This window comes from Macrotis lagotis, chromosome X (genome assembly GCF_037893015.1).
Source record: "Macrotis lagotis isolate mMagLag1 chromosome X, bilby.v1.9.chrom.fasta, whole genome shotgun sequence".
NCBI lineage: Eukaryota > Metazoa > Chordata > Mammalia > Peramelemorphia > Peramelidae > Macrotis > Macrotis lagotis.
The window spans coordinates 666,607,688-666,635,239 of NC_133666.1; the positions used below are offsets into that span (position 1 = coordinate 666,607,688).

The following is a 27,552-nucleotide window of genomic DNA, read 5'->3' on the forward strand; positions in this document are numbered from 1 at the left end:
CATACAGTTATGAGGATCTACTATTTACTTGGCTGTCCTGGTAAACAGCTTGGTACAGTGGAGAGAGATTCTGGAGACAGGAACCTGTATTCAAATCCTACCCCTATTGCTGAGTGTCTTTGTGACCTTAATCTCCTAGTACCTTTCCCTCCCTAGGGTTCAGGATCCCTCTGTAAAATGAAGGAATTGGCCTTTTTCTATGATCTGACTCCTTCCCTCCTGGAATACTTTCCATAGCAAATACTGGAAATATAACTTAGTAATAATGGGACCACCTTTAGACCACATTTTTCAGATTTAACTCAAAATTTTCTCTTCTCATTTGAGTTTCACAACTTTGAGGTAGATTGGGAAGGTAGTAATTTATTTTTCCAAGTGACTGAAAAGCAAATGATTGTCAAGGAAGAACAGTGAAAGACAGTAGGGTAAAAAGCCAAATCTGGAGTCAGGAAAATCTGAATTCAAATTCATGTACATAGTACCTGTGTGACCCTGGGCAATTCACTTAACTCCTGTTTGTTTCAGTTTCCTCATCTGTAAAATGGAGATAATAATAACACATATGTCCCAAGATTGCTGTGAGGATCAACTGAGATAGTAAAGTGCTTAGCACAGCCCCATATGAATTCTATACAAAGTGCTATGTAAATGTTTACTATTATTATATTTGTTCATCCATTCATTTACTTATTTATTAATTTATTTATTAACATATGATAATAAAAGTCCTAGACTTGGATTTGGGAGAGAATTGGGTTTGAATTTCACCTCTGACATTTATCACCCCGATGTCTCTGAAACTCAATTTTCCTGACTGAAAAATGGAAACAAGAACACTCAAAAAAAGCTCCTGTCATTTGATGTTTCTGAGCCCCAATTTTCCTGATTGCAAAATGAGCCCAAGCACACACAAGCTCCCACTTCCCAAGTTTGCTTCTGAAGATGAGATGAGTTTATGTATGGGATGAGGTTTGCAAATCTTGAAGCTTTCTATTATCATCCATTGTCATCTGACAGTTTGTGGTTTGCCTAAGGTGTCGCTGGGTTCAAAAGGAGGAAGAACCAGGCCCTTTCCACTGTCCTCTGAGGGTTAGTATTAGTCATTCAGTCAACCCCGTAGAATGGGTGTTTCAGGGACACAACAGTATAAAACAATGCTTTAAGGTTTACAAAATTGCTAAACCTATGTTATCCCATTTAATCCTAGTTCACAATCCAAGGGAGATTATTGCTACAAATTTTGTCTATGTCATTCATCACATAAAACCTCGACTATGTGTGAGACTGCTATTCTCAGTGTTGGAGATAACAAAGAAAACAAAGAAAAACAGTCTCTGCCCTCAAAAAAGTCCTTATCTAATTGCTTTTACAAGAGAAGAAACTGAGGCATGCAGAAAGTGACTCTCCCCAGCCCTTTTACCCACTGCTCCATCTGGAATGGAGAGTCTGGTACATTCTGACTATAAGAGAGTGGGAGGTGAGGGATTGAGTTGGGGGACGGGGGACCCCCCTCTCTGAATTTCTGAACAATTAGCACTATGAAATTGTCTGAATCCCTCTTAATGGGAGTGACTCTGTTCTGTAGATTCTCTCCCATTTCTCCTTGTTTATTTCTCTAGGTCTCTATATTTATATAGAGCTGTCTGTCTGTATGGTGTCTCCCCATTAGAGCATGAGTTCCTTGGGGGCAAGGAATGTTTTTACTTTTTATTGTATCTCCAGCACTTACCAGAGTATAAAGACATAGTAGATACTTAATAAATAATAGAATATTACAAATAGAATATACAATAATATATAATATATGTTCTATGTAATAAAATTGCATGAAGGAGACTTCAAATATTTCTGCATTTATTAAGCTCTTCTAAGTGTTGGGGATACAAAGTGAAGCAAGCAAGACAATCTCTGACCTCAAGAAGCTTACCTTCTAATGGGGGGGAAAGCAACATATAAAGGGAAGCTGTAAAAGGGATTGAAGCATGGTATATTACAGAGACCTGATTTTGAGTCTGTATGAGATCCTGGCAAACCAAGTGTGGAGTTGAAGGTCAGGGAAGGAGGGTAGAGGCAGTATGATATGGAGATGGCCTAGAAGTAGTGGAAGGTCTGAGCTCGAATCTTGATTCTGCCACTCATTGTCTTTATGTCCTTGGGCATATTATTTAATCTTTTGAGGTCTGTTGTTGTTTTAGTAGTAACTGGTCCCATTTAACAATTTTCTTGGCAGAGATCCTAGAATGGTTTTTGCCATTTCTTTCTCCAGCTCATTTTATAGATGAGGAAACTGAGGCAAGCAAGATTAAATGACTTGCTCAGGGTCACCCAGCTAGTAAGTATATAAGGTCGGATTTAAACTTGGGTTTTCTGACTCCAAGACTGGTACTCTATCCATTGAACCATCTAGTTGCTCCTATACTGGAATAGTTTGCCATTTCCTTCTCCAGTGCATTTTACAGATGAGGAAACTGAGACAAACAGGAATAAGTGGTTTGCCAGGGGGCACCCAGCTAGTAAGTGTCTGAGACCAGTTGTAAACTCAGGTCTTCTTGATTCCAGAGCCAGTTGGAATCACCTGGCTGCCCTTTCAGGTACCTTAATTCTCTCATTTGCTAAACGATTTGGAAGAGGTGACCATTAAGGACCATAGATCATAAGAACTGAAAGGGCATGTGTGTCTAGTCCATGCACCCCTTCCTTACTTTTTTCAGATGAGAAAACTGAGTTCCCAAGAAATTCAGTGATTCACCCAATATCACACAGGCAGCAATAATAAATAAACAAATAAGAATATCATAATAGATTACATTATATAGTGCTCTAAGGTTTGCAAATGTGATCTCATTTTAGATCCATGTTTCCCTGGTTCCAGAACTGGCTCACTTTGCTTTGAACTGTAATGCTAGAATCCTTTAAAATTAGTTTGTTCTTTCATAGTCTTGTTCCCAATTTCTGGTTCAGGCTGTTATTCTTGCCATCTGGAGGAAACAGAAGGAAGGTTGGAAGGGAATGGACCCATACGTGGATATTTTTTGGGGAGGGTGGAGAGGATGCATCATGAATTGTGACTTGGGTCAGATTCAGGGGGTTTTTATTTATGTCCTCCCTTAGAAGATGAAAAGGGGGAGACTTTTAATTCTCTTCATTAGGAGAAAATTGTCAGTTGACTACTATGTTCTAGTCTCTCTGGTGACATATATAATTGAACCTAAGCCAGAGTACAAGGGAGCATCATAGTAAGTAGTCATCTAGAAGGTATGGACTCTAAAGAAGCTGCCTTTTTTTTTGCATAGACAACTAATATCTTGCTTTTATAAGGACTTCGAGGTTTGCAAAGTGTTTTACATATATTATCTCATTTGCTCCTTGCAACTGTGTGTGTGTGTGTATGTGTGTATGTGTGTGTGTGTAAGTATAGAGGTGATTCTGCTAACCTCATTTTATAGATGAAGAAATTGATATCCAGAGAGGGTGACTGGTCAAAGGCCAGTAAGTATCTATAGTATAATTTATTTATCTTCGTGACTCCCAAGTTTAATTATCTGTCCACTGCATTTTTGTAATCTCAGTTCTAAGAGCCATAAGGAGCTCTTGGAATCAATCCTTCCATTTTGCAGAAGATGAAACTGAAGTCTGTCAAGGTGATATGACTTGTTCAAGGTAGGCATTAGAGAGTTATACTTTTTCAGTAAATTTACCTCCTGGAGCAGGTAGACCTAGAGTAGAGAGACATCCTAATAGCTTGGAGTTAATTAGGAAGACCTGAGCTCAGATCTTACCTCAGACAGTTATTTAACTGTGTGACCCTGCACAAGCCACTTCACCCTATTTGCTTCCGTGTCCTCATCTATAAAATGAACTGGAGAAGGAACTGACAAATCATTCCAGTATCTCAGCCCCCTTAAAAAATCCCCAAACGGGGTCATGAAGAGTCAGACATGATTGAAATGACGAAGCTGTGGCAACAAAATCCCACCTTCTACAGGAAGCTTTCCCTACCTCTTAATTCTAGTACTTTCCGTTATTTAATTGTTTCCTGTTTATCCGGTGCAGAATTTTTTTGTGCATGTTTTTTGGCTCAAGAGCAGGGACTATATGTAGCATCTGTTTTATTCTCAGGGCTTGTCACATAGAAGATCCTTAATAACTATTTATTGACTGTTCATTTCTCTCAGGATCCATGGCTTCACCTGGTAGGGAGCTCCTTGGTAAGAAACTACCTCCTTCTACCAGCTGGTGCTGGGCAACTCACATAAAGTCTCATAGAAGATTCTGGGGACACAGATCGATTACTCAGCCAATCTGTGTCAAAGCTGGAACCTGAACCCCAATCATCTGCTTCCCTGAGACCATCTTTCTTTCCTCTAGACCATCAACAACTGCTGCTGATTGTGATAATTGTTGTTGCTGTTGTTATTAATATTAGGATTAGTTTTTTTGCAAGGCAAGGGGGTTAAGTGACTTGCCCAAGGCCACACGGCTAGGTCATTATGAAGTGTCTGAGGCTGGATTTGAACTCAGGTCCTCCTGACTCCAGGGCCGCTGCTCTATCCACTGCGCCACCTAGCCGTCCCCAATTGTTATTATTAATAATTTACCTGTACTCATTGTCAAAGGGCTTCCCATAGACTTTGTATTCATGCTTTCATCATTTTCTCTTGTGTTAGCGAAATGATTTGAAGTGGTTTATATACTAAGAGATAACATCTTACCTGTGAGTTTCTGTCCCACAGCAGATGGGTATCTTCTTTCTGGGATGTTTTTGTTTAATCAAAGTGAGTTTCTTGGATGGGAGGATTGTGTTTGTGTGTGTGTGTCTGTATATGTAGATCTAGGTGCACATGTACCTATGAGTGTGTTGGTGGTATTTTTGTACTAATTTCCTACTATATTTTTCTTTTTAACCGAAGAGAAGTAATGAATTATACTAACCTGCCTTGAGGGCCTTACACTTATCTGTGTTTAAAGAGTAAATACAGGGGTGGCTAGGTGGCGCAGTGGATAGAGCACCGGCCCTGGAGTCAGGAGGACCTGAATTCAAATCCGGCCTCAGACACTTAATAATGACCTAGCCGTGTGGCCTTGGGCAAGCCACTTAACCCAGTTTGCCTTGCAAAAAAACAAACAAACAAAAAAACTTAAAAAAAAACCCCTAAAGAGTAAATGCATTTTCTTAGGTGGAAAAAGAGTGGAGAGGCTGGGAATTGCATGATCGAATGTCCCTTAGATGTTGACTGGTTGGATGCAAAGAAAAGTCATGAATAGATCAATGTTGGCTTAGAGAGAAGACTCCAGTAGAGTTTCCCATGGATCTTTGTCCTTTGCTGTTTTTGATTTTTTTTAATCTATGAATGGAAATCTTTGTCCAGTTTGCTAAGGACACAGAACTTAGAAGCACAGCTCATTCACCAGAAGATAATAGACAAAAATGGGTTAAATTTAATAAGATTCTATTTAATTGAGGGACATATAAAGGCTTGACATTGAAGAACAAGATTTAGGAGGCATAAGTATGTTATCTGAAAAAGTTCTGGGGGTCTTGGTGGACTGAACCCTCAGTAGGAATTAATGGGTGTTCAGCTAAAGAGAAACAAGCTACTGTGATCAGTTATTGGCAATACTCTTTAGAAAGACATGGATAAGGGGCAGCTAGATGATGCAGTAGATAGAGCATGTCCTGCACTCAGGAGGACCTGAGTTCAAATGCAGCCTTAGACACTTGATGCTTCCTAGTTATGTGACCTTTGACAAGTCACTTAATTCTACTGCCTTGCCAAAAAGAAAAAAAAAAACTAGATAAGCTAGAGAGCATCCAGAAGAGGTGGCCAGAATGGTATTGGGCTTTGAGTTCATTTTCACTGCAGAAACAATAAACATTTATTAAGAACCTGCTTTGTACTAGGCACATGTTTGTTATTGTTGTGTCTAGCTCTTTGCCACCCCATTTGGGGTTTTCTTGGCAGAGATACTAGAGCAGTTCTTCTGCTGGAGGAGATGTTCTCCTGTTCATTTTACAGATGAGGAAACTGAGGCAAACAGGGTTAAGTGAGTTGCCCAGGGTCACCCAGCTAGTAAGAGTCTGAGGCTTGGGGGCATCTAGGTGGCACAGTGGATAGAGAACCAGCCCTGCAGTCAGGAGGACCTGAGTTCAAATCCAGCCTCAGACAGGTAATAATTACTTAGCTCTGTGACCTTGGGCAAGTCACTTAACCCCACTGCCTAGCCAAAAAAACCAAGTCTGAAGCCAGATTTGAACTTAGGTCTTCCAGACTCTAAGCCTGTAGTTTTATCCACTGAGCTGCCCCAGGGGACATGGTAATGGTCTTCAACAATTTGAAGAGACCTGATGAGGAAGAGGGATTAATTTTATTCTACTTGACCTCCAAAGGTAGAACAGGACTCAATGGGTGGAAATTGAAGAGACTCACATTTAGCTTCTACTCCAAAGACTTTTCAAGCAGTCCCTTGAAAGGGGAATGGGCTGCTGCTGCATTCCCTCTCATTGGAGAGCTTTGAGCAAAAACTGAATGCCTATTGGTTGGATTAATTTGCCAAAGGAATTCTTGAACAGGTGTAGATGGATGGGCCTCTGAATTGCCTTCATGTTCTAAGATTCAGAGAAGTCTTATTAGTAATTACTCTGTTCACAAAAATTCATTAAGAACAGAGAGAGTGGATGCATGTTCTAGAGGACTAGCACCTAGTATGGTGCTGGAGGACTAGTATGAGGGGCTTTTGAGCTTTTCAGGGTGGCTCATCCACCTTTGGTATCCACCTGTTCCCCAATTCTCATTTCTGGCTCCTAGAAGTGGTAGCATTCACAGAGGTCCCATCCTAATAAAGCTGTTTTAGCAGATGGGTGAAAACAAGTTTGAGGGTAGCCAATAGGACTCAAACCTGTTGCTGAGTTAGGGGATATCCAGTCTAAACATATGAAGACTTCCCCAGGCAGAATGGGCGGATGAGAACAGTTTGTTCCAACGTCAGCAGCTCTGTGGGGTGCTCGGGGCTTGTTCAGACATCAAAGATGCCAAGGTCATCTACCACATCCGAGACTATCACCGGTCATCCTAACTTTTGTCCCACAACTCTGGAAGAGAGAGCAGGAGGCCCACCAGTTTGAGTAACTAATTATGCCCCACTTAAATCCAGTTTATGCTCAGTCAAAAAAAAATAATAAAAGCGCAGAGGCTAAATTGAGAAGTACTAATACCTCATGTGAGATATTTCCCAGCGTGTGGCCCTTGGTAAATCACTTATCCTCTACGTGCCATGGTTTCCTCATCTGTAAAATGTGGATAATATCAGTGCCTACCTCCCAGGGCTATCGTGAGGCTCAAATGAGATTATATTTGTTGAAAGCCCTTTGTATATGCTAAGGTGTATACGTGTTTATTTCTTCCCTCCCACCTTTTCTCAAGCAATGATTAAAAGTCAAGAATAAGGCAAAAAAGGGTTTGGATGTTTGTGGACAGGAGATTAGAAATGTATTTTTAAGATAAACCAGAAGGTTTTGGGGTTGAAAGTCAATGGAGAACAGCTGAGGCCTCCCACAATATTCCAGCAGTGATGAGTTGTACTACTTTGGGAGAGTGACTCAACATCTCTGGGCTATGGTGACACACTTCTTGCAAAATGAAAAAGATTGAGTGAATGGATGATCTTCAAAGGCCTTGACATTTTAAAATTCTGTGATGTTGCTCTATCTTCTGGTAGCCTATAAAGGCAAAATTCTGGGCTGGGGGGCGGTGCTCCTAGGGCTGGCCATGTGGGAGGAGGATCATCTCATGTCTTTTCATAACTCCAACATGTTTCTACCAGAAGGGAGGCTGGTTGGTACACAGTCCTATGGACATAGTTGCTCCCTGACTGGCTGCTGCCAGTATGAGGCAAGGCACTTCAGGGCCATCTCTGTTGAGTGACAAATAGTCAGACCTAAATCAAGGTGATAGCTGGGGGATAGCTGGTAAATATTGTACCCAGGGGATGGTGGCCAGCATCATGAGGGAGTTGTGTAAGAGGAAAACCAATTTATCCTTGATGATTGGGAAAAAGTGTGAGGGAGGTGGTGTATTTCATAAGTCATTTCAGACAAGGGAGAGGAGGGGTAAGAGAGATGGGAGAGATAGGGAGAGAGAGAGAAAGACAGAGAGAAAGATACAGAGAAAGGGAGAGAGAGAGAGAGAGAGAGAGAGAGAGAGAGAGAGAGAGAGAGAGAGAGAGAGAGAGAGATGAATGAATGAGCATACTAGCTTTGAGATGAAGGAAGTAGATTTCAGAAAACTGAAGCAGGGGAAGGAAGGAGACAAGTGTCCCCTGGATAATATGGCCAGAATCAACTTACTTTGGGGGCCCAGAGTGTGGGGACTAAATAAAGGAGGAAAGGAAGAAAATGAGAACTAGAGAGCAATGCGTTCATTAAGCAACTGCTGCTTGGGGTGGACCAAGTGTTGTAGATATAAGGAGGTGACAGGCATGTTCCCCACCTCACTTGGATCCAGAAAAAACCTGAGTTTGAATCACATTAGAGGTGTTTATGACTTGTATGACTGTGGGGGAGTCACGCCCTCCAGACTCTGTGTTCTCTTTTATAAAATGAAGATAATATTCATACTTTTTATCTAACAAGATGTTAGGGAGGAAAGTGCTTTAGGGAACTTGATGGGCTAGTTAAGTGGAAATTATTGTCATTATTCCTTTGCCTGGTGAGCCTGAGGATACAAGAATCCCTAAAACCATAACAGATCTATCTTCTACAGGCAGCTTTCTCCAACCTCTTCTCATTCCAGTGCCTTCCTCTATTAATTATTCCCTGCTAATTCTGCATATAGCTTGCTTTCTGTAGACTTGTTTGCATATTAGCTACCCTATTAGATAGTCAGCTCTATGAGGGCAGGGACTTTGCCTCTATTCTTGACTTTTAATCATTGAGGAAAGGAAGAAAGGAAGAACTAAACATGTATAAAATGCCTTAGCCCTCTCAGGGCTTTAAAAAAACTTTTTTTCTTATTTTATTTAAGGCACTGGAGTTAAGTGACTTGCCCAAGGTCTGTACACAGGTAGTTGTTAAGTGTCCAAGGCTGGATTTGAACTCAGATCCTCCTGACTCCAGGCCTGGTGCTCTATCCACTGCACCACCTAGCTGCTCTTGTTTGTTTTTTTTTTTTTGTTTGTTTTTGGTTTTGGTTTTTGCAAGACAGTGGGGTTAAGTAACTTGCCCAAAGTCACACAGCTAGGTAATTAGTAAGTGTCTGAGGCTGAATTTGAACTTAGGTCCTCCTGACTCTAGGGCTGGTGCTCTATCCACTGTACTACCTAACTGCCCCTGACTAAGGGCTTTTAACAAATGCCTTACAACAGCCCTGGAAAGTAGGTGCTGATATTATCCACACTTTGCCAATGCTAGCACTTAGCATTTTATAACTGTTGATTGATTTATTAAAGAATTGAAAATTGATATAATGAAAATGTAGTGGATGAGAATTGGGGTCTCCAACAGAGATTGAGGGTTAGTGAAAAGCGAATGAATTCATGTACCCCCTGGGATTTAAAATTGCTCAGCATTTATTATAGATTGCTGCAAAGTGTACAAAGAAGTAAGAAGCAAGATACTTTGAAGATAGAAGGGAATAACAAAAGGCTAGGCAGGGTTGCTTGAGAGACAGAGACAAGCAGAGAGAGAGAGATAAGGAGAGAAAGAGAGAAAGACAGGGAGAGTTGATTGGGTCAGGGTGAGCACCTGAGGGGGAGTTTAGGCCAGGTTTTTATAGTCTTGCCCATTATCTTGGTACTGAGGGCAAAGGGGAAATCCTTCCTCCTTACTTGATAGAAACCAGGTAAAAAGGTTAGAAACTGGAGGTTGGGAAAGAGGAATTTTACATTTAGCAATGTAACAATAGGAGTCAATTTACATCTCAGGAGCAAATAACATTTTACACTTTAACAAAATGTAACAGTACAAAAGATTATAAAATTTGTTTCAAATTACAAATTTCCTATATTCATAATTCTCTACATCAATTATGTGATGAATTCTTTAATCTTTCAGAGTTGTGTTTATGTTGTTATTATAATTGTAGCATAAAGTGATCAGTTCACTTCTCAAAGTCTATTGACAGGACAAAAGTCAAGACAACTGTCTATGGTCAGGGATATAATGGATCACCTTGGTGTCTTTGATGTCTAACCAATTATTATTATATAAATTGCTTGCCTGGTTTTGCTCACTTCACTTTGTATCAGGTCACATGAATCTTCCTAGATTTTTCTGAAACTATCTTCTTCATCATTTCTTATAACACAATGGTATTCCATCATCTTCAAATATCATATCCTGTTCCTCTATTCCCCATTTAATGAGGAATTCCTCGTTACCACAAGGAATTTGGACATATGGATTCATTCTCTATCTTTGATCTTTTTGACTTATGGATGTAATTTGATATTCCTGGGTATGTAAAGTTTAATAGTGTTTTGGGCATACTTCAGACTGTTTTCCAGAATGGTTGGGCAATATCATATTCTACCATAAGGTCCTTATTTTCCCACATCCCTTTTAACATTTGTTATTTTCTTTTTTTTTCTTTTTTTGGTCAACTTGACCAATCTAATGGGTATGACATAGAATCTTAGAGTTGCTTTCATTTGTTTATCTTTAATTATTAGTGATTTAGAACATTTTTTAATATGGTTCATAAACATTTTTAAGCGCCATGCTAAGTGCTAGGGATAGAAAGGTAAAGATAATACCTTTTCTCAAGGTATTCATAATCTAATGAATGGGTGTATGTGTGGGGATGTATGTGTTTAGAATATTCAATGCGGTTAGCACAACTGAGGACCTGCCAAACCCTTTTCAGGACTGCTTCACCTACCAGTCATCTTTCACCTGTGGCTCCAAGAGGCTGTAGATCTACAGCAGCCACATCCTGGTAAAACCATCTCAGCAAATGGACTGAACTAGACTGAGGATATCCAATAGGACTCAGACCTATTGGTGAGTTAGGGGGTTTGCCAAGCATTGAAGATGTCCCCTGGTGGAATTTGTAGAGCAATTGGTTTCAACAGCCATGAAGGTGGCCTGGAGTCAGCTCTGTGGAGTTCTTAGAGTTTGGTTAGACATCAAAGACACCAAGGTGATCCACTATATCCCTGACCATAGACAGTTGTCTTAGCTTCTGTCTTGTCAGTGACTTTGAGAAGTGAACTGATCACTTTATGCTACTCACTCACTTAAACTCATTTCACAAACAAGTCAAAGTATCACTTGAGATGTCATTTGTCGTCTTGGAAAACGAAGGACAAATAATCCAATGAGAAGACAATATGTAAACAATTACAATCAAATTTTATATAGAATCTATCAGAAATAATCAACAGAGGGAGGATCCTAGAATTAAGGAGGATTGGGAAAGGCTTCTTGTAGCATTTTGGCTAGGACTTTAAAGAAGCCAGGGAAGCATGGGGAAGAGATGAGAAGGAAGAACATTCCAGGCATGGCAGGCAACCAGTGAAAATGACTGGAGATGAGAGATGAAGAGTCTTTAGTTGTTGGGGAACAACTAAAAGACCTTTGGATTGAAAAGTACATGAGAAAGTGTAAGGTGTGAGAAAATGAGAAGAAGGAAGAGTTAGCTTAAGAAGGGCTTAGAACACCAGCAGGATCCTGTATTTATTGAATAGGACAGTGACATGGTAGACCTGTGCTTCAGGATCCTAATAGCACTGGCTTCTCAAGGATGGTGTAAGGATCATATGAGATAATATTTATAGAGTACTTACTTAGCATAGGGCCTGGCACACAAGAGATGCTTAATTCAAAAAAGAATTCATTTCCTAAGACTCAGTGTAGCTTTTTTTTTTTTTTAAGCTGCCTTAGGTGACAGAAACTCAAGATTCCCTTTTAATCCCCTTGACCCCCAGGTGTTCTTCAGACCAACCACATTCTAACTTCTTCCCCATCTTGTCCTTGTGAAATTGCTTTTTGGATCCAAGTAGGAGACTTCCATTCATTCAAATGGCATTTCATCTTATTGGATCTAGTCCAATGCTCCAACCTGTCAAACTCTTTGGATCCTGATTCTGAGCTCGAGATAGTGCTGTCTCTAACATCCTGACTCATGTCATCTGCAGTGCATCAGGTCATCTTTTCTCACTGGGTTTTCAGCCTTTCCTCTAGATAAAGAGCAAATGCCTTTTGGTGAGCAGGATAAGGTCTCAGTAAAGGCAACCAGTTGACTTTGGTGCATTAATTCATCAGGTCATAGATTTAACTTTGTATGCAGCAAGGAATCTCACCCATATTCTTTGGAAAAGGTGAGGAGGCAGAGAAGCCCATTTTGAATACTGTAAGGATGGCCTTCTCAACTGTGGGTCTTGATGTTGCTTTTCCTGCCCAAAGGTTAATTCCAATGGGCGTGTGTTTCCTCATAGGAGGAATAGAGTCTTAGATCATATTATTTGGACCACAGGCAGCCTCCTCTGTCATTTGCCTCCAGACAATAGGTTTTTCCGGGCATTCACTAAGTATAACTGACCCAAACATTGATTAGAGTGTGTCTTGGGGTCCTATTAAACTTTTTTCTTAAGGGAAGTGGGTTTTCTGTCCAAAGAACCACAGCAACAACAAAAGTACCCAGAAACATCAGGTTGTTTTGTACCAGAGGCTTTGTAAAGGGGCCAGAATTCCTCTAGGGAGTCCTATTTTCTCAGTTTTTGAGTTCAGAGAGCACTGAGAGCTTACTGGGTTTTTTTTTGGCAAGGAAATTGTGGGGGGAGGTTTAAGTGACTTGCCCAAGGTCACACAGCTAGGTAATTATTAAGTGTCTGAGGTCGGATTTGAACTGAGGTCCTGCTGACTCCAGGGCAGCCACTATTGCACCACTTGTTCTGTTAAATCATCCTTGATCCTTTGTTCACTCATTCTACTCTCTTTCATCTAGAGACTTTTGGGAAAAATTGACATATTTGCTTGATAGTGACAACATCTCCAACTTTTGAATGCTTTTGGATTTCAACTGCTAGTTGGATGGGATTCCTTATTTTTTGGAATCTCTTGAGCTCTCCTAGGTATTGGATTTTGGGCCTGGAGTCAGGGAGATCTGAGTTCAAATTCAGCCTTTGTTGCCTCCCAACTACATGACCCTGGACAAGCGACTTAACCCTGTTTACTTCAATTTCCTCACCTGTAAAATGATGTGGAGAAGGAGTTTTCTTTACTAAAAAAATCCCAAATGGAATCATGAAGAATTGGATATGAACAAAAGCAACAACATTCATTGGGATATATATATATATATATATATATATATATATATATATATATATATATATATATAATTTATATATTATGAAAATTTGTTTTTTCAGCCTTCCCTCCCCTTCCCCCTCCCTTGTTGCCCTCTCTAAGTTGCTTGAGGTCCCAAGGGCCATCATCTGATTTTCTAACCCTTAGTCTAACATTCTGCATAGTAGGTGCTTAATGAATGCTTAGGTTAATTGAAATGACTTCCAGTTATTCCAACTCTGGTAGGGCTTGGGATTATAATGCTCTTTTGATTTTGCCCTTGAGAACCGGTAAAGAATTTCAGCCGGCATTTTTCTGGCTCTGGGGTTTACAAGGAGCTTCACGTTCATCATTTACGAGATTCAGGTCTTGCTATCCCATTTTGCAGATGAGAGAGCTGAGACTAAGAAAAGTTGTGTTTGGCTCCTGCTCCCAGAGCTAGTGAGTGTCCTATGCAGTCTCTCAGCCTATAGGAGGCAAGAAGACCTATCACATCTCACAGGATTCTAGGCTAGAGAGCTGAAGGGGAGCTCAGAGGCCACCTCAAGAGGTATCAAACTCCCCAAATTCCTAAGTGTGACCAGAACCAGATTAAAATGCAGATGGTGGGGCAGCTAGGTGGTGCAGTGGATAGAGCACCGGCGAGTTCAAATCCAGCCTCAGATACTTAATAATTACCTAGCTGTATGACCTTGGGCACATCACTTAACCCCATTGCCTTGCAAAAACAACCCCCCTCCCCAAATGTAAATGACAGTTTTTTAACAAAATAAATAAGAATTCAGTATATCATTTTTTTCATTGCTGTTGTTGTTTAGTCATTTCAGTCCCTACCCTCAAGGAACTTCTGATTTAATAGGATCTGTACATAAACTAAATAAATACAGAGCAGGTAAAGGGGCTGAGTTTGGTCTGGGTTCTGAAAGAAACCCAGGGATTCTAAGAGGTGGAGGCCAGTTTGTTGTCCGACTCTTTGTGACCCCATTGGGGTTTTCTAGGCAATAATACTGTAGTGATTTTGCCATTTTCCTTCTCTAGCCCATTTTACAAATGAGAAAACTGAGGCGAACAGGGTTAAGCAACTTGCCCAGGGTCACCCAGCTAGTAAATGTCTCAGAACAGATTTGAACTCTGGTCTTTCTTACTCCAGGTCAGGTGCTCTATCCCCCTGGACCACCTAGCTGTCCTATCAATGCAACATAATGTTAATTTGTGGTTTTCTAAGTCAATATGGGGCCAGCAAATATGTTTCTATTTGAGTCTGACACCAACTAGTTTATTCTTCTCATTTTATCGGTGAGAAAAGTGAGGCCCCAAATCATTAAGTAGTTACTGGAGCTTGCACAAATTATACAATTATTAAGAAGTTTGATTTGAATTCAAGTCCTCTTCCTACAGAATCAGTTTACTTTTTTTACTACATCTTTTGGGGGGGGAACTTAAAAAAAAACTTGTAATAGTTTAAAGGTATCACCCAATAGGGAAGTTTGTAGGTTCCTAGATTTAAATCTGGAAGCCCCTTATAAGAGTCAACTATTTTAGAGATAAGGGACCCATCTCATAGAGAAGATAACTTAGAGTCAGCAATGAGATTCGAATTCAAATCCTGTGAGTCTTTAGTCCAGTACTCTTTTTTTTTTTTTACCTTCCTATACCGACTCACTTCCTCCTTAGGGACAGAAATAAGGGAAATGTATATATTAAGGGATATTATCCATAGCTATAGGGAAGAGGGAAGGGAATAAGCATTTCTATAGCATGCCCATTATGTGTAGTATGTTAAGTAAGAGCTTTACAAATATGATCTCATTTGATGATCCCAACAACCCTGGATCCCCATTCTTAGAGTTGAGGAAACTGAGGCAGGCAGAGGTGAATGACTCACTGAAAGGTCACACAGTCAGTAAATGTTTGAGGTTGGATTTGAACTCAGGTCTTTATGAATCTTATGTCCAGTGCCCTTTTCATTTTGATGGGTGAAAAGACAGAGTACTGGGTGATGAGTGTAGCTGAAGGTGCATGTGTCAAAGGAGATGAATAGACATTAGACTGGCAGAGATGACTCCATGGAAATGGGTTGGGGTCCTGAAGGATGGGTAGACTTTGAGGCAGGGTGAATAGGGGAAGAGGATTCTAGTAGCCTGGCTTTGGGATGAGATGCTAGTGGAAGGCTTGGACTCTCTAAGGGAAAAACATGAGTGCAAGGTGGCTGAATGATATTTCTTTCCTTTTTTTTTTTAAAATTTTTGACCTTTGTATTCTTGTGGTTACCATTCACAAACCAGTCAGATGAGGAAAATGGAGAGTGTTTTTTCTTGTATCCCAAAGGCCTTCTTAGATAGGCTGGCCTCTTTCAGAGAAATGCAGTTGAATAATTTATAAGTTATGAGGAAGAAGGAGAATATTAAAGTTGATTTGCCTGCTGTTGTTTTCATTATTATTTTTAAATTTTTAAAAATTTAAAAGTTTAAATTTTTAATTAAAAAAATTAAAAAAAATATTTTCCCTTTTCTCCTCTCCCTACTCCTCATGGTGGAGGTAAGGGGGAAAGAAGAAAAACTTCTCATTATATGTAAAGGTCAAGTAAAAATTGATTCTTGTATCAACAATGTCCAAAAAAAGTGTGTCATTCTGCACCTTGGGTCTATTGTGTCTCTTTTGGGAGGTGGCATGTTTTTCATCAGTCTTATGGAATTGTAATTAGTCTTTGTATTACTCCAACTTTTTAATGGCTTTCAGAAACTTGTTTACTTTTGTAAGGTTATTGTATAAATTGTTCTTGTGTACAAATCTTCCTGGGTTTTCCCGACATTGACTCCATCATTTCTCATAGGGGAATATCATAATTTTTCCATCCATTCCCAAGCAGATAGGTACCGCCTCCCTTTCTGGTTCTTTGTCACCACAAAAAAATTGCTCTGGTATTTTTCCCCAGGGAAAGAGATGGAGCTGTTTAGGCCAAAGAAGGGCCAAGCAGGCCAAGCCAGGAGGGCATGAGATGAGCCGATCACCCGCCTCCCTGGGTGTTTGGGGTTGGGGGAGGGGGAGGAGGGTGCCCTGGCAATGGGAATGCAGCTGCCTCAACCTGCCCCTGCCCTATTCCCAGATTGCTTGTGGTAGAAAAAATGCCTGGCTGCCCTGATGCTAAAGTTATTCAATTTGACTGGTTCACTGGGCTAGAAGAGAGATGCCGGGGGCAAGTGGAGCCCTGGGAAAGCGGCTCCGCAGCCTTGGCCTGGTTTTCCTCTGCTCGGATTTGTTGGCAGACTCAGCTTGGTTCATTGAATCATGGATGGAAAACACGAAGGGGCCTCAAAGACCCTCAGGTCCATCTCCTTCATTTTTGTGTGTAACTTGTTGGCATGTTCAAAGGGATATAATTACTTCAGATAATGCTAGAGCACAAGTACGAACATTCTTCCCAACACCTGGGGGTTGGGGGTGGAATACTTTACCCTGGGCCCCCTGGGCCCTGGCAAAGTGGGCTAAGACCTACCACAGTTTCTCCTTGCGCCCCCCAAGTGACTCCCAGAAGAATGAGGCTCTATCTTGGCTGCTGGTACGCTGGCCAGGGCAGTTGCCTTCATTTTATTGACAGGCAACTATGACCCAGGGATGCCAGGTGGCTTGCTCAGGGTCTCAGGAGACAGGATTTGAATCTAGCTCCCCTTGTCTTCAATCACCATTCTTTTCACTGTACTATATCTATTTCTCCATCTTTCCATTTCTTTCTCTTGCGTGCTCTCTCTCTCTCTCTCTCTCTCTCTCTCTCTCTCTCTATCTCTGTCTCTTGCTCTCTTTCCATCTGTCTCTCTGTTTGTCTCTATCTCTTTCTCTGTCTCTGTCTCTCAGTCTCTGTCTCTGACTGTCTCTCAGTCTATCTCTTTTTCTCTCTGTCTCTCTCTGTCTCTGTCTCTCTATATCTCTCTGACTCTCTGTCTCTCTCTGACTGTCTCTGTACATGTCTACACACAGACACATATGTAATATAATACCCACATAGCCCGACACAAAATAAGACATATATGCAATGATATACACATAAATACGCTTAGACACATCCCTTAATTCCCCTGTGCTTCCCCTTTCCCTGAGATTTTTCTTATAACAAAGACAACCAAGAGAGGAGAGAGGATGTTAAAACAATTTGTCATTTTAGTTGAAGTTGACTGCGTATGCAAAATCCTAGACCTGTCTCTCCCCTACTCACTATCCTTGCAAAGAAGGGAGAGAGAAGTTTTCTTTTTTCTTCTTGGAGACTGAGCTCGCTCCTTGTAATGCCAGTTTCTATTTTTCCCACGGGACCTGCTACAATCTATGGGATCTTGGACAAGTCCCTTAACTTCTCTGAAACTCACTTTCTTTACCTGTTAAAATGAGGTGGTCGGACTAGATGACCTCTAGACCTGGGACTTGTGAACCAGACATCCAGCATGCATGACCGTCCTTTCTGCACCTGCCACAGGATTGCCCACGGACCCTCCTTATCTTCTCTGAAGATGTTGGCATCTATCTCATGCCCTTGTCTCAGAGTCCAGGGGCCTTCTCTATAGGCTCCATGACCCCCCAAGGCAGCTGGGATGAAAAGACCTTGGATACAGATACTGCTTGTCGATTCTACTTTTTTTTTTTTTTAATGTGTGTGTCCTTCCTCCACAGAATGTCAGGATCGACCCCAGCAGCCTGTCGTTTGAAATGTGGAGGGAGATCCCCATTCCCTTCTACATGTCTGTGTATTTTTTCCACGTCCAAAATGCAGAAGAAGTATTGAAGGGAGAGAAGCCTAGCATTCAGGAGCGGGGGCCTTATGTATACAGGTGAGGAGTGGCTGCTGCCCACTGGGGGCAGGTGGGCAGGTGGGCACCCGAGACTCAGCCTCTGCGCTTGGACACTTGGAGCTCTCTGGCATCACTGGACGACACCGGCAGGGAGGGGGCGACCATCAGAGAGGAGGGGCAGTGAAGGATCTGGGCTCCACTCCCAGCAGAGGTGGAGTAGGTGGGCCAGGGAGTCACCTTCATCTTGGAACAAAATGAGAGAACATCACAGTGGAATGGGGTACGGTGGAGGAAACAGGTGTTTATTAAGTGCATTCTATGCTCTACTGAGGCCAAGGATGCAAAGACGGGCAAAAACAGTCCTTACCTTCAAGGAGTTCCTGGTCTCTTTGGGGGAGGAGAGGAGCAGAAGCAGCACAACTTCCAAACAGGATTATATGTATCTATGTCTGTGTGGGGATAGCTATGTAATATATATATACATAATATATATATATATATGTATGCTAGCTAGAGACACATAAATACATGTGGGGATGCATGTGGAGATTATACATTAGAAATCATCTTGGAGCACAGACTGGTGGGACTGGAATAAGAGCAACAGCAATGAACAATAACTATATATATTATATATAACTTTATGTATACCCATAACTATATATATAGATTATAGATTTATATATAACTTTATATGTAACCCATCATAACTATATATATATTATAGATTATATATAACTATATATAACCAAGATTATAGATTTATATATAACTTTATATGTAACCCATCATAACTATATATATATTATAGATTATATATAACTATATATAACCATAACTATATAGATTATAGATTTATATATAACTTTATATGTAACCCATCATAACTATATATATATTATAGATTATATATAACTATATATAACCATAACTATATAGATTATAGATTATATATAACTATATATAACCATAACTATATAGATTATAGATTTATATATAACTTTATATGTAACCCATCATAACTATATATATATTATAGATTATATATAACTATATATAACCATAACTATATAGATTATAGATTTATATATAACTTTATATGTAACCCATCATAACTATATATATATTATAGATTATATATAACTATATATAACCATAACTATATAGATTATAGATTTATATATAACTTTATATGTAACCCATCATAACTATATATATATTATAGATTATATAACTATATATAACCATAACTATATAGATTATAGATTTATATATAACTTTATATGTAACCCATCATAACTATATATAAAATAGATTTTATATATAACTTTATCTATACCCATATCTCTCTATATTATAGATTATACATCACTTTATATATACATGTCTTTGTATGAGTTCATAGATATACATTAGAAATCATCGTGGAGCACAGACTGGGGCTAGAATGACAGCGACCACAACAATAATAATGATGTGTGTGTGGACGTAACATACTATATGAATTACCGCCTGGCTATTGTTTGTACATCATGTATTAGGAAGCCTCTTAGGTCACAGATTGTTGGGGCTGGAATAAGAGCCACAATAATAACATCCCTAACACCATCTATATGAGCATATAATATATCATGATAGCATCATATATGTGTATGTTTATATCATATTAAAATCATTTTAGAGCACAGACTGTTGGGGCTGGCATAACAACAGTTACTAACATTCATTTAGCACTTGTTGCACTTTATCATTATTCTCTCATTGGATTCTCACAACAATCCTGGGAGAGAGGGGTTATTCTTATCAGATGAGGAAATGGAAGCAGGCAGAAGTCAAGTGACTTGCCCAGGGCCACACAGTCAGATTAGACCTTGGGTTCTCCTGACTCCATCCAGATTTGATGCTCAGAGGCCACCTAGTCCACTCCTCATTTTAGAGATGAAGAATCAGAGAGCCCAAGGAGGGGACAATTTTACCCAGGGTGATATAGTTATTAGCAAGAACTGGAAAGAACAGAGCCAAGTCTCTTCTTCTTTGCCTAGGGCTCTTCCTGAGGAGGCTCCTTTTTATGTCTTAGAATCATTGATTTAGAGCTGGAAGGGGCCCCAATGTCCACTGAGCCATTGGCTTTACAGATGAGGAAACTGGCATCAGAGATGCTCTGGCAGGTCGGCATTGGAAGCCCTTGCATGGGTGAGGTCCCCGGCTCTGGCCTCTCACCCTAAGCCTTTGCCTCATGTCAAAAGATGTCCAGGTGGATTCACAGAACAAAGTGGTTTCTAAGTAAAATAGTGATTTTGAGGAGCTTGGGAATCACTCAGCTCTGACTTGCTTAGGATGGCTTGGGAGGACGCTGCCAAGGATCCTGGAGTTTTTGTGCCAAGGGGCTCAGGGTGGTCAGTGGAGGGGAGAGAGCAGTGAACTGATCAAGAGACCCCCCCCCCCCCCCGCCCGAATTAGTGTTGTGGACCCAGGGGCAAAGCATTTAACCTCTCTGAGCTGCACTTCCTATCTCTCCCATGCTGGTGATACAGCTGTTCCTCATGGGGCCGATCCAAATACACACACACACACACACACACACACACACACACACACACACACACATACACACACACGCACTTTTTATCCACAATCAGCCCTCCTCTCCATCCATTTCACCTCCTTTTCTCACTAGTCACCAGACACAGGCTGGTCTATTCAACATGGCAAACACTTTTCTCTGGCTCTCTTGATATTATATGGATGTCGATGGATATCTGGTTCACATTTTTTCCCCAGATATATATTTCTCCATGAACGTCCTTAATATTGCTTCTTCTAGGGGTGGCTAGGTGGTACAGTGGATAGAGCACCGGCCCTGGAGTCAGGAGTACCTGAGTTCAAATCCAGCCTCAGACACTTAATAATTACCTAGCTGTGTGGCCTTGGGCAAGCCACTTAACCCCACTGCCTTGCAAAAAAAAAAATATTGCTTCTTCTGTGTGATTGCTCATTTGTCAGGTGGCAAAGCCTTAAAAAAAGTGGGGGGTTTTGTGCCTACCACATGCTTCTTCAGGATTATCAGGGTTATGATTCAGTGAAGAAAATTATTGGGGCACAGCTAGGTGATGGGGAAACTGGATGGCATAGAAGATAGCTCACCAGTCCAGGAGTCAGGAAAACCTGAGTTCAAATTTGACTTTATAATTTATACTTCCTAGCTGTGTGACCCTGGGCAAGTCACTTAACCCTTTTTGCATCTCTGACTCCCCCCAAAAATCATTGTATCTGTGGTACTCTATGTTTGTCCTAAGATAATAAAATGATTTTACATCCTCTGAGCGAGATTGATTGAGGTAGAGAGTTGAGAGGTTAGGAATCGGGGACCTTGCCCATGTCCGAGGTCAATGAAGTGAATAAACATTGGTAAGTACGTCTATGTGCATATATGCGTTATAATGGATGTGTGTGTATTATATGTATATGAATATGTGGTACAAGTGAATGATATATGTAAGTTGGATAATTTGAGTATAATTATTAAAATTAATAATATTTATGGATTTATTAAGCTACTTCTTTTATTTGTGATTTTTTAACTCAATTATTAAATGTTAGCTAATGAAATATTAAATCGAGCAAGCAATAGCAACTAGAATTTATAGAAGTATTTTAAAACTTGCAAAGCATTATAATAATGATAATAATAATAATAGCAGCTAATATTTCTATAGGAATTACTAGGTGCCAGACGTTATGCTGAGCATTTTATAATTATTATCTCATCTGATCTTTACAACATCTCTAGGAAGGGTTGTGGGCTGCTATTATGCCCATTTTCCAGATGCTGCTGCTGCTGCTGATGATAGCTAACATTTACATAATGTTTACTTTGCACCAGTGCTTTACAATTATTATTTCATTTGATTCTCACAACAGCCCTGGGAGGTAGGAGGTGCTGTCATTATGCCCATCTTACAGATTATGGTGATGATGATGAAGATAATAATAAAAGCGAACATTTACATAGTGTTTACTTTGCACCAGTCATTGTGTTAAGCACTTTACAATTATTATCTCATTTGATCCTCAAACCAGCCCTGGGAAATGGGTGTAGCAATTCTCCCCATTTTACAGATGAGGAAACTGAGGCATATGGAGGTTGACTTGCCCCAAATCAAAATAGTTAGTCAACATCTGAGGTCAAATTAGAATTCAGGTCTTCCTGAATCCTTTCCCTATCCAGCCCTCTCCCCTGTACCTTAAATGGAGAAAGGTTTTTATTTTGTTTAAGGTAAAATGGGAAGACTGGCCTATCCTTCTAGTTCTAAATTTCTGATCATGTGATGTCAGCAGGGTCAGGGTAATCCAAATATTCCAGCTTCCTCCCCAAAAGAGATCTGCCACTCTTCAGGAAGGTAGGACAGTTTGGAACGCCGCATCAGAGGCATCCCAATGCCAGCCCCCTCAACAATAAGGTCACAAGGCTCACCATACCCATGTCACCAAGGTCTCCAAAGTATAAAAATTAAAAGATATGCTTATCCAACTATTTTAAAAGTTCACAGTCCCAGATTCCCAAATCCTGTTCTAGCATGGATCTTCATTGATAAATGGACTTCCTCACTGGGAATTCTCTAGACTATACTAAGGCATATTTTTAAAATTTGGGGTACACTGGTACTTTCTCTCTCTCCTTTCTTCCCCAGATCCCCTTAGACAGATTTCAGGGGTTTGTCAGTTTGGGTAGGAAAAAAGTTACATCTTTATTTCTACTGATGTTTAGATTCCTTTGTTATCCTAGGTATTTGATTTTCTTCATTTAAGACATGGTTCTGAGAAGGGATCCTTAAATAGACTTCATCAGGCTGATTGTTTAAGGGATCTAGGGCATGTTAAGAATCCTTGCTCTATCCCAGAGTCTTCCCTTTCTAGCTTGGTAATTTTTTTTTTTGATTAGATAAGAGACCATTCTTTGCTTCATTTCTTACCTAGCCTTAATCACTAAATGGATGTTGCCTCAGTCAGACTGAGACCTGTTAAAGACTCTAGCTTAAAAAGACCAAGGTTTCCCACTGCACCCAGCGTCATATCCAGTAGTCCTGATCTATAGCCCTTGGCCCCAGATGGCTCTGGAGTGAAGACTTGGCATATTTCTCCCTCATTTAGATTCAATTCACTTGCGTGTCATGGCATCGCCTCCCTATCTCTTGGTCTTCTTCAAGAATGTAGGACAAACAACCACATACCAATGAAAGCACAATTGTTTTTTGTTTTGTTTTGCTTTGTTTTTTTTTTTTTTAGTGGTAGCATTGAGATTTTTTTCATGAAAAAATGTAACAGGTGAACTTTGAGCTTTTAATTACCATAAGAGGAGAAATTGAGACTGTGCTTATGAGAATTATATAGCCCTGGATGGGATCCCTGGAATCTTAGTCACATGGGGAGTTTGTCTAAGTATACCCTATACCACAAATCTCTAAAAAGAGCTTAGGTTAGGAGCATGTGGGGACAGGACTGGCCGGGGACATGCAAATTGAATTCTGGATTTTTGTTAGTGCAGAAGAGATGGATGCTAAGGAATATTAAGTCAAAATGTCTGGGGGAGGTGAGCTGGGGCTGGGTGGTGGTGGTGTTATTGCAAATGAGAATGGGATTCAGTGTCAACTTATTTTTACTCCTTTTGCTTGGTTCTAGGAATATACATAACAAAGGAAGATGGTCTCTACTCTCAAGCTCCCCATATCTAATTGGGGAGACACTTAAAACATAGAGTCCTATTATAAAACTCTTAAATTTTATTTTATTTTTTTCAATTACATACAAGGGTAGTTCTCAGCAGTCATCCACTTGCAAGTTTTTGAGTTCCACATTTTTCTACCACCTTCCCTTCCCTCTCCCCTCCCCTTGGTGACGAACAATCTGGTCAAAGTTGTCCACATATAACAAGATTCTTAAGAATAGTCTATGGGAAGGGCTGATCTAGAGCACATAACTGTGAATGGAAAGAGTGTGTAAGAGGTGTTGACAGAAGGGGGGTGCTCATGGGTCCTCTTTGTTTTCACAGAGAATACAGAAAGAAACGAAACATCACTTTCTATGATAATGACACGGTATCCTTCTTAGAATATCGGACCTTTGAATTCCAGCCTCAAATGTCCCAGGGTTTAGAAACGGATTACATCGTGATGCCGAACATCTTGGTCATGGTGAGTCCAGTACACATTGCCACAAACACTAGATGGTTCAGTGGGTAACAGGGCAGGATTCAGAGGTAGGAAAATCTGTGTTCAAATCTCAGATCCTTGCTCTTGTCTTCTCTCTTTGAGCATCCTCTTGTCTTCTCTAGGTTTTTGGGACACTGATCTCTCCCATTTCTCTTTCTATCTGTCTGACCATTCCTTAATCTTCTTTTGCTAGATTTTCATCCAGGACTGCCTCTTGGACCATCCTGTGGACACTTCTCTTATTTATTTATTCATTTATTTATTTGTTTGTTTGTTTGTTCCTTCATTTATTCATTCATTCATTTATTTATTCATTTGTTTGTTTACCTATCTATTTATTTATTCATTCATTTATTTATTTGCTTATTTATTTATTCATACATTTATTTGTCTATCTATCTATTTATTTATTTATTCATTATAAAATAAATATTTTATTTATTTTGAATTTTACCATTTTCCCCTAATCTTGTTTCCCTTCTCCCACACCCCACAGAAAGCAGTCTGTGGACATTTTATTTTATTTTATTTTTTTAGGTTTTTGTAAGGCAAATGGGGTTAAGTGGCTTGCCCAAGGCCACACAGCTAGGTAATTATTAAGTGTCTGAGAGCGGATTTGAACCCAGGTACTCCTGACTCCAGGGCGGGTGCTTTATCCACTACGACACCTAGCCGCCCATGTGGACATTTTAAATGTAAATGTGCAAACTGGAACTTATTATCTTTTCCCCAAAACCTTCCCTCAGTTAGTAATGGGAGAGTATGACAGTAAATATTACTGTCAAAGATATCGCCATCCTCTAAATCATCCATTTGAATTCTCATACTCTCTCATCCCCTCTATCTACTCGATTGTGAAGACCTCTCCTCTTTCCTTGGTAACATCACTCTGACATTGCTGCCACTGGGATGCAGGTCCTCATCACCTCCCACCTGGACTATTGCAGGAGCCTGCTGATTGTCACTTCTCTCTCTGGTTCATCCTCCAGACATTTGACAAACTGATCTTCCTAAAGCTCAGGTCTGATCATGTCACACCATCCCCTCAAACCTGGAGAAAGCAAATAATCTGATTTCATTTATACATGGGCAGTCATATTTCCATATCAGTTATGTTGTGAAAGAAAACACAAACAAAAAACCCAGGAGAAAAAAAGTGAAAAATAGTATGCTTCTATCTGATTTAGACCCCATCAATTCTTTCTCTGGAGGTAGATAGAATTTTTCATTATTAATCTGACATGTTGCAAATATATTCTTTGCACAAGGGTATTCCCAGCTTAGTTTCCTGATTCCGGAAAAACATTTTCCCTATCACTGAAAATTTCTCTCAACTGAAAAATAGCATCCACGAAAAATATTTAGATGCAGCTTTTGAGAATAATATGAAAGCAACGATGCTTATGGTACCATGATGTTTCTTTTCCTCTGTTTTAGCTATAGAGAAAATATCATGAAAAAATTGAGGAAAAACTTTTCTTTCCTTTTTGTCTTTGAGGCAATTATGGCACAGAAATAAACATTTGACATTACAAACAACAAAAAAGAATTTTTCATTGTTTTGGATCACTTTGTTGGTGAGAATAGCTCGGTTATTCATAGCTGATTATCATACAGTATTGCTGTTACTGTGTATAATGTTCTGGCTCTGTTCACTTTACTTTGCATCAGTTCATGTAAGACTTCCCAGATTTTTCTGAAAACATCCTCCTTGTCATTTTTTTATACCACAATGGTATTCCATTGTCCTCATATACCACAACTTGTTCAGCCATTCCCCAATTGATGGGCATCCCCTCAATTTCCAATTCTTTACCACCACAAAAAGAGGAACTCTAAATATTTTTGTACATATAGGTCCCTTACATTTTTGTTTTTCTTTTTGGGATATAGACCTTTTAGTGATATTGCCAGGCCAAAGGTTTTATGCAGTTTTATTGCCCTTTGAAAATAATTACTAATTGCTTTCCAGAATGGTTGAATCAGTTCACAACTCTCCCAACAATGTGTTAGTATCCCAGTTTTGCCACAGCTGCTCCAACATTTGTCATTTTCCTTTTCTGTCATTAGCCAATCTAATAGGTGTGAGGTGGCACTTCAGAGTTGTTTTAATTTGAATTTCTCTAATCAAGAGTGATTTAGAGTATTTTTCTGTATGACTATAGATAATTTTGATGATTTCACCTGAAAATTGCCTATCATCTTTTGACCTTTTATCAATTGAGGGATGACTTGTATTCTTATAAATCTGATTCAGTTCTCTATATATTTTAGAAATATTTAGAAATATTTATGTCTTAATCATGACATTCCTTAGGGTGCAGGATCCCACCACTTACCTAAGGGGTAAGTAGTGGGGAAGAGGTGGGGAGGTTAGGAACTCTTTCCATTTAACAGATGGGAAGACTGAGATATACTTGAGATAAAGGCACTTAGCCAGAGTTTTGCTAGTAAAAGTTTTTTAAATACTGTTCCACCCCAAATATACTGTATTTTAAAAAATAATTTTAAAAGATTTTGAACTTAAATGCAAAATAAGAAAAGATAAAATAACATTGTCAAGTACATAGCAGAACATAGAAGATTCAATATAAAATAATTTCCATTTTGAGAAAGCCTGTATAGTAAACACTGCTCATTGCCTTCAAAGCTGTACAGCTTTTCTTTGCTTCCTTGCAGGTTTTCTTTTGTTCTCTGCTGGGCACTTTTTATTTTATTTTTTCCCCTCTTTCGTTCCCTAAGCCCTACTACTACTACTACTACTACTACTACTACTACTGTCAAAGAAGGTTATAATTTATATATAATATATATAATATAATATGTATATCTTTCTTTGTTTAGATCTACACAATATATATATAATGTGTATATATATGTATATATATACATATATATGTATATATATATATGTATATATATATATATATAGATACAGCATACCCATGCACATGTATCCATGGATATTTATACAAATATATACCCTATATACATTGAATCACATATATGTAAGTTCATATCATGTTGATCTCCACCTGTCCTCTGTTTCTCTGAAGGTAGACAGCATCTTCCTTCATAGGTCCAAGTCTTATCTTTTCTTTTTTCTTTTTACAAGGCAATGTATTAAGTGACTTGCCCAAGGTCACATAGCTGAGTAAGTATTAAGTGTCTGAGGTCGCATTTGAACTCCTGACTCCAGGGCTGGTGCTCTGCACCGCCTAGCCACCCTGGTCCAAGTCTTTTCTAAATCAGTCAGCTCATCATTTCCTATACTGATATT

The 27,552-nt window shown here is 39.6% G+C and overlaps 1 protein-coding gene across 3 annotated transcripts in view; it reads left to right on the plus strand.

Moving 5' to 3' along the window:
- The window catches only part of SCARB1 (scavenger receptor class B member 1), a 109,419-nt gene that overhangs the window by 37,483 nt on the left and 44,384 nt on the right, over nucleotides 1-27,552 (plus strand). For all 3 annotated transcript variants that reach the window (XM_074205385.1, XM_074205387.1, XM_074205386.1), the window contains exons 2-3: nucleotides 17,945-18,102; nucleotides 24,113-24,254. In XM_074205385.1, the coding sequence (XP_074061486.1) occupies nucleotides 17,945-18,102; nucleotides 24,113-24,254 (300 nt within the window). The remainder of the gene's footprint in view (nucleotides 1-17,944; nucleotides 18,103-24,112; nucleotides 24,255-27,552) is intronic.